The following is an 8,482-nucleotide window of genomic DNA, read 5'->3' as shown; positions in this document are numbered from 1 at the left end:
AAACTAAACTGGATTTAAAATTAAAAAAAATTTGCTAAATCAAAAATAAAAAAGAGGTATTTTATAGAACCATAACCTGAAGCCTTTAAATTCAAGAAATTTCTCTTGGGAAGAGTTGAATTAGGTGAAGAGTAAAGTTTTTTACAAAATTTATAAAAAGCACATACATTGCCCATGATAAATTTTGTCTGGTGAACTTTTTCTTTACTAAAAAATAAAAACAATTACCATTTTTTACCAAAATTTCACTTTTCACCGTAGCATTACCCTTAAATTCACCTGTGCATACAAATTAAACTCAAATGAAATTTAACCACAAACCATCAAGAAACTTTCTTGGCAAACTATTTTGTGCCCCTCTCTACCATATTAAGCTAAAATGCTAACAAAAATGAAAATGCATACCCACAATGGAAAAAAAGGGGACAAGAGTGCATACCAGCTCTATGAGATGCAGCTAAGGCTTTTGGTCTAGTGGCGCACCCGGGTTTGAAACTTGACTGAGGCCAAATAGTTAAATGTTGCGTGTGCGAGTGTGTAGTGTGTGCTTGTGATGTTGTAAATGTCTAAGATTGGAGATTGTCCAATCCATCTAACCAAAAAAAAAAGCTCCATGAGATGAATTACGAAGAATGAATTAAATTTTTTAGATAAACCTAATGTTGAATATGTTGCAGAACAATCACTGGAGTGCGCTTACTAGTTACTATACACTCGAGAATACTAATGGTGTTCCAGGATTGGCATGTTGTAATCAACAAATGCGCTCTATACAAAAATAGGTACAAATAAAAAAGAACCTGATGACTTGGTAAATTTATCTTGATTCCAACTTTCTCCACAGATGAAATGCTCTCCTGATAATAGGATCAGCTGAAAACCCTTCAGCATATGCACTGATAGCAGTTAAAAGGCTGTTGAATTTACTACCATTGTCCTGTACACAATTTATTTTACACGGGTTAAAGCAAGAATTCATGGTACTAATATACTCGAGTTTATAGCAATGCATATGATTATGGTGTTCAATTATGAATTTGAAGGGCAACTAATAATTTAATGGTAAGTTTTCCCATTTTCAACTCCATAAAAAAGGGTTTTGCAAAGTCGAGCAATCAAAATAAAACAGTTTTGATGATTTTGAAATGCATTAGAATCTGGAAAAAATTATTGTTCCCATCAAAAACATAATAATTTGATTCCTTAAGAAAGACGCACACCATTATTAGGGCTTTAAAAAAGAGTTCACAATAGGACTGAAAGACATGCCATAAACTAATTAAAAAATATAAAGGTAAAATTTAAAACTCAAACCGACTCTGATGCCACAAACCTCTGGTTTCTTGAATAAGATATCTTTTGTAGCAAATGGCACCATGTAGAATGGAAGATCAGAACGCAACAATGCCTGTCACATAATATCAAGCTGTAATATATAAACTTGTAGAATACAGGACATGCAGATCTGGAAAAGGAAAAATAAAATATACAAGAAAAGTGTAGGAAGAAAAGAAAATATCAGAGATCTAGATGCTTGCCAGTTCCTTGCTTAAGCGTGCCTGCTCAGCATTTTCAATCAACGTCTACAAGGGAAATGGCAAATGAAATGACAATATTAGATCCAGATGCCAATTATTATCATATATAGAAACAGATAAGGTTGAAGGGGAGCCTTGAAGCAACGTTGAGTTGTCTCCGTGTGACCTCAAGGTCATGGGTTCAAGTCATGGAAGCAACCACTGATGTAATTATCAGGTTAGGATGCGTAAATTACACCCTTTGGGTGCAACCCTTCCCCGAACCCTACGTTAATGCGGGATGTTTACACACCGGGCTGCCCTTTTATTATCGTAACAGACAAGGTTATAATTACATTCAGATGCCAATTGCATCAAGAAACCTTGTTTATCATGTTGAACCAGACACAAGTTCCAAAACCAATATAACCATCACTAGTGCAACTTTAATGTTACACATATAAGCATAATAATTGATCAGGAATACCTTTCTAATGCGATCCTCTTCTATTTGATCAACACATTCCAATAACCTCTCCAATGTGCCTGCACATATAAGCAAAGCAAAGCAAAGAAATATGACTTAAGAAATACATTCATAAGCATAAGAAAGTACAATCCTATCTGTACTAGAGAGTTTTAGAACCTTACCAAATTTACTGATCAATTGCACAGCATAAACATCTCCAATCCCGCTGACTCCTGCTTTTACAAAGTACTATTTTGTGTCAAATACTTAACTCCAGAAGCTTATATGTTATACGTGAATACTTGGAAAGGACAGTAACCCATTCTTGTCTACTGTCTATATTCTGTAGCAATGATGATTCATTAAGTGGAGAAGGAATGAAAATTCCAGCCCAGAGCTTGATTCCACAATATAGAAATTACCCTAGAATATAAGAATGAGATTCCTTGTAGAATGGGATGATTCACTGCTACTTTTATTTCCTTATATATCTTAATTAGAATGAAAAATTCATATTAAAAATATGCCAAGACATGGTGCAAAAAAACAGTGAACCAACATCGCTTATATTATTTATTTCCAGTCAGGTACAATCAAAATAAGAAGCAAAGTTGAAAAAAAATTGTCAACTTCATACTATCATTAGCAGAGTTAAGCACCACTTAGCAAGTCAATCATGTTTTAAGAACCATCCTGCTAAAACTTCAGCAAGTCTATCATCTGCAATAAGTAACTTCCTCACGTTCTTTTTAATTTTTAAGTGATGTTATAGGATTATTGTCACATTGAACTTATAGAGAAATAAAGAGAGAAGATAAAATATGTTTTACAAAAAAGATAATGCAGTAATGGTACCATTATTTATACTCATAATCTAGAGTATAGTGTGACTAGTACTAACACTGCTAACATTATAAGACTTTAAAATAAAAAACATCATAATCTTATAAAAAAAATGCGACTAATAAGAACCTAAGCGTATCCTCAAAGTCAAAAAGACTCCCATGCTATCAGTAAACCCGTTTGATTTCCCTTTTCACACTTCAACAAATGATGTAAACATGGAGAAGGGAAAATAACCTGGAATGTTATCAGATCTGTCACCGGAAAGTGCAACCATATCTGCAAACTGTGATGGTTTAAGACCTCCATATCGTTTTTCAAAGTCCTCAACTCCAAATGAAACCATCCTAAATGGCGGAAATAATTAAAATTGAACATATGAGTAAGCTACTTTGTACTTTGTGAAAGTAAAAAACAAGAAACAAATTAAAGGGCAAGGAATACTTACTCTAAAAAGCGAAACATCTTATTTGCTCTGATCCATTTATCAGAGATGACGCCCTCATATTGGTAGGTCATGCTTCCCATATTAATATAAATATAAAATAAAAATTCCTCTTTTACCTTTTTGAGATCTTTTCTTGATTTTTGTGGTTGTATTTACATTATCTACCATTCTTTCTTTTTTAAAGAAAATTCTTAATTAAATTCTAAATCATCCTTGAAACTTTTTTCTTTAGTCCAGTTTATCATTCAAATAAGAAAACCAGATCCCTCATACTATTCTTTCTACTACAATCCCAGTAAAAGGGGAAGCATATTAAGTTCTTAACTATTTCTGCAGTAACTTGTTGCAATATTCAAATTTGATTTAAGGGGAAGCATATTGCTGAATTATTATTCAACATCCAGCAACAATCCAATACCTGTAATACAGCTTTTTATTTACTTATTTATGAAAGTTCACACAACTGTCAAGAGGTGATTTTTAAAAACTAGTAAACAGCTACATTTTGCAACAGAGGATTGCAGGAGGTGGATTAAAATAGGTTTCTATCCTTTTCAATTTTGTTATTTTGGTAAAGTAATTTTTACAGATAAGATGTTAAGAGGGACGGGAAAAAAGGTCAAACCCTTTCATGAATGATTTCTCATTCATTTGTTGTCATTGCATAGATCATTAGCAGATTAGCTACCACGTAACAGAGAAGAGAAAATCATCTTTGGTACTTACTGATCTCCTCGTGGAGCAATTCTAAGGAGGCGTAATGAAGGAGACAGAATCTGAAAAAAGTCTTTGTCTGGGGAGACAACTCGTACCTACCATTCATCAAGACCAGATAATCATCAGTGAATTAGTAGTATCAGCAAGGGTATTTTCCATAAGGAAAGCAATATGTCATGCATTTGTCTTCTCACACAACAATCAACATTCTGTATATAGCACAAAAAGAAATTAAAAAAGGCCCTAATTAATAATTATGATAATGATTTTTTTTTTTCGATCCTGATAAGGAGAAGATTGCTAGCATGTCAGAATGATTGCAACTTTAGGTTTTGGTCTGTGCCTGTACATTATGTTAACATTCAGAAATCAGAATAATCTGCTGTTATATGTCTTAAGCATTGATTTTATTCAATAATAAGTATACAGACTTAAAACCAAATGATTACACTTCCATTTTCTCAAGAGATTAATGTATTGTCATTTTTATTTTTATTTTCTTGTGATAGCAAAGAGATTAGTATGTTGTCAAATCTGAAGAAGTTGCATCAATGTGTGCGTGTGTGTGAAAGAGAGATAGAGTCATTCTTTATATTCCCCAACAATTAATAACATCACCTTATACCCAGCATTAACATTCCTTAAGGCCAATGTTCCAATCACATCATCTGCCTCAACACCTGGAACCTGTTTTCAAAAAAATTTATATCATTTGTATTATATCCTTAAAATCCATGACCAACTTATATCTGCAACATGTACTTGCCTCAATGACTTTGATGGACATTGCCTTGATGGAGGCTTTTAGGTACTGAAGTCCCTGAACAATGGTATCAGGAGTTGGAGGGCGATTGCTCTTGTAGGAAGGGTATAGATTGTGTCGGAAATTCTGACCTTCAAATAGTGCAGAAAAGATTATGATGAAATGCAATTAGAAACTTTAAAAAGATAAAAGCTTTATAGTAAGACATTTTCGAAGAAGGTAAAGTTTGAATAAAAATGTTATAATCAGGTACTCATTGTCATAAGAACACCACAAAAGAAAAATTTGCTTGCCCAGCCTAATTTGAAGTGAAGAACCAAAGTGGAAATCTGAACAGAATAAAAGATCAAGGCCATGCCATACCACACAATAGCATATACTATGAAAAATGGATAGATATTGAGGTCCTTACTTTTCAATGAAGCTCAAGAAAGAAATAGAAATATGAGAAAAACCAGCCTCAGCCTACCTCATTTATGCTGAACTAATTTAGCTTGAGAATACAACAGAAAAATATTGAATCCAACAAAGTCTGGAACCAAGTTTTCTTGAAATATCTACCGAAAGCTTGAGATCATTATCTTGTTTACCTCCAATTTTGTGATGAACAAAACCAGACAGATCACCTCCATAAAAACCACTAAATATACATTTAGTATCATACATGGAGGGACCTAGAGGAGTGTTGTCTTTTTGGAAGAAGGGGGAAACAGATGAAAGAACACCGTACTTGAAGTCAAGAATACAAATGTAAAGCTGAATTATTTTTTGAGAATAACTGGGAACTTTAGTAACTCTGTTCTTGTCCATGAATAACAACAAAAAGAGGGGTTCAAAGTCCTATATTGGTATTGCTCTTGTATCCAATTTCATCATGCAAAAATACTGAAACTGAGAATCAAACATACCTTTTGCGTTAAAACAGTGTTTTGATGAATTAGTAGAATGACCAAAAGGAATTCCTGAAACGAAAAGTTTTTCTTTATTAGACTCTGAGGGGGAATTTACAAGCCAATGAACCAGAGAAATGCAAGTTAGCTTCTCGAAAGAAAGAAAAACTAAATGATGTATGTTTCAAAATATTTTGAAAGGGCCAGATGTCAACTTCTAGAAGAAATCTACACTAAATATGAAGATAATAATCCTCCTAAGATACTTTCTTTACTGATCATAATAACTTTTATCTAAACACAACATTGTTAACTATCACTGCAAGAACTTGGTGGAAAGTCATGCAATCAAACAGTACTTATTCAATGTTTCTAAATAGAAAAAGTTCCTTTCGGTTACTTTTTAGCCTAAAAGACAAATTGCGATTTACCCAAAGTTAAAAAAAGCAGGAGCTGCGATATTTCAGAATTTATTATTCAAGTGAGCATACACCTCAGTAGAAAATGTATAAAATAGTTCCCAGTGACTAAAGAAAACAAAGATACATTTTTGTCAGCTTGGAGAATATAAGACAAAAAGTCAAAGATACTAACAAATATACAGGAAGAACTTTATAACTCACCATCATGGTCAAACACCACCTGCACACAAAAGAAGCCATACTATATCAGCAGTAACAATAATAAGTAAACACCAAAAAAAGAATAAGAATGAAAATAATGGGCCAGGGAAAGAGAAATGGTGATAAAAACTTTTAATGGAAATAGATGCTTTTTCACACACACAAATACATGATTGACAAAACTTACCACAACATGGGAAGGGATAAACTCCAGAACATCAATAATCTGCAAAAAAGAAACCAATAATAATATTGATAAAAACAACACATATCAACTGAAATGAAACTTCTCTGTATACTCAATTACAGTCAAAATTATTGGATGCAAGTTATATTGTCAATGGAAGGTATGGAAGAAACTTGCAACTAAGCTTGAAGGATTTTCAAGAGCACAACATAATTTTTCTCACTTCTTGATCAAGAAAACACTAGTGTTTCTATGATGTAAACTAAATACTCATTAATTGTCTGAGGTGCATCAAGAGGAAATTGAAATAATGTGCAAACTGGTAAAATTGTAGCCGTCACAAAACCATGCATTTTCTACTAGTGATTTAGCATTTGCTGACACTAGAAGTGCCATAATTTAATTAGACAAATGGCTTTGCTAATCTTGTGCATAGTCCATCCCAAATCATAATGCTGTCACATAACAAAATGCTTCTATTCAAAGAATTTATAATTATTAATCCATATGGGAATATAGGAATTAGTGAAACTAAGATCGGTCATCCTACAAAATCAAGTTTACAGTCCTTCAAATTTTGAATTCAGGAATAGGATAGGCTACAAGAAATTATCCTAAACCATAGTTTTAATAGTTTTATAATCAATTTGTGCCAAATAGACACTACTTTACTTTAATTGGCCACTAAATTTAGTATTTTACATAAAAGTCTTTCAATTCGAAAAGCTAAAATGAAAAAATAAAAAATAAAAAAATCTACATATACATATAACTTACAAGTGAGAGAGCCGTAAATATCGTTAAAACCCAATCTCCATTTCCATCGGCATGTGTTAGATGACCATGGTGCAATTTCGCTATCACACCACAAAAAGGAACAACAACATTCATTTACAATTTTCTTTTTTTTTTTAAAAAAAAATAGGGGAAAAATCCACATAATACAATAAACAGCACATAATCCAAGTTCTCTTCTCCCAAAATGAAAATAACAAAAAGTAAGCAAATAAATAAAAACATTGCATACCTAAAAGCTTGTAATAGGCCCTATGAATTATTGAGGTGCCATCAATGAGCATGACTCTGCCATTGGAAGCGGCAGAGTTCACTGCAATATCCGCATTGCTGAGCTGCAAAGATTCTGGAATCAAACTCGCGTTGCTGGACGCACTACAATAACCCTAACGAAACGAATCCGCAACAATCGTAAGCAAGCAAACAAGAGAACGAGACCATAAACCTTCGAAGCGATACTTCAGAAGCAAAATAAAAATAATAACATTGGCGCGTGCGGCCACCTTGTAGACGAGGGCGCGTGGTTGTCGAAGCGGTCTTGGCGGTTGAAGATTGCGAAGGGAAGTTGCGACGGTTGAGAAATTAGCCCGGGGTGGGAGCGGAATGGTTCTGCAATGGGAATGAAGGTGCAGAAGAAAACAGTGATACCTATAGCAGCAAGCCATTTGTATCTTGGAATAGTTACCGTTGAAGCTGAAATGGAAGTAGCATTGAAGCTGAAGCTGGTAGCAGCATTGATAAAGAGTGTTCGAAATGGAGCAAAGAAGTTTGCAAGTGTGTCTCTGTCTGAGACGAGCAAGAGAAAGAAGGAGCAGTAATCAAAATCCGGAACTCTTGTTAAGCTGTTCAATTGGGCTCCACATAATGGGCTCACTTTTTGAATTGCCGTAGGGAATGTTTGTATTTGGACCGAATTGTAATCTGAGCCAATACGACGGCCCGCCCATTAAACTAGACGCATAAAGGTTAGGGAAACAAATTACCTGTATATTTTGCGGTTAGAGACTTGTACTAATAGCACCTCTCTCTCAAAAGATCACATAGGAGGATTCGCTTTCTACGTGCAGTAACTAGTGTTAGATACGCGCAATATACGAGTTTATATTTTAATTTGATATGTTAAATTGAAAATAATATTTTATTATTATAAATTTTTTGAGTTTAGTATAACATTATTATCATTATTATATAATAAACGTATTGATTATATTATTTTATTTTTATTCAAAG

At 33.5% G+C, this 8,482-nt stretch overlaps 1 protein-coding gene across 2 annotated transcripts; it reads right to left on the bottom strand.

Annotated features, from left to right (window-relative positions):
• Positions 1–623: 623 nt before the first annotated feature.
• On the bottom strand, positions 624–8,237 carry LOC107622871 (5'-3' exonuclease family protein). Of its 2 annotated transcripts, XM_016324931.3 has the most exons (15): positions 7,756–8,237; positions 7,485–7,638; positions 7,235–7,314; positions 6,458–6,496; positions 6,271–6,289; positions 5,666–5,719; positions 4,761–4,888; positions 4,613–4,681; positions 4,004–4,089; positions 3,067–3,176; positions 2,169–2,219; positions 2,005–2,063; positions 1,539–1,583; positions 1,334–1,408; positions 624–937 (listed from the first exon to the last, which is right to left on the bottom strand). In XM_016324931.3, exons 1-15 carry the CDS (start codon positions 7,915–7,917, stop codon positions 818–820), a joined length of 1,251 nt encoding a protein of 416 aa, XP_016180417.1. In that variant the 5' UTR covers positions 7,918–8,237; the 3' UTR covers positions 624–817. The 2 variants fall into 2 exon arrangements, with proteins under 2 accessions (XP_016180417.1, XP_016180418.1); XM_016324932.3 differs by lacking the exon at positions 5,666–5,719.
• Between the last annotated feature and the right edge of the window lie 245 nt (positions 8,238–8,482).

The sequence above is a fragment of the Arachis ipaensis genome, chromosome B10 (genome assembly GCF_059453495.1).
Source record: "Arachis ipaensis isolate K30076 ecotype BB chromosome B10, ASM5945349v1, whole genome shotgun sequence".
Classification (NCBI taxonomy): domain Eukaryota; kingdom Viridiplantae; phylum Streptophyta; class Magnoliopsida; order Fabales; family Fabaceae; genus Arachis; species Arachis ipaensis.
This window is presented reverse-complemented; position numbering and strand designations above follow the sequence as displayed.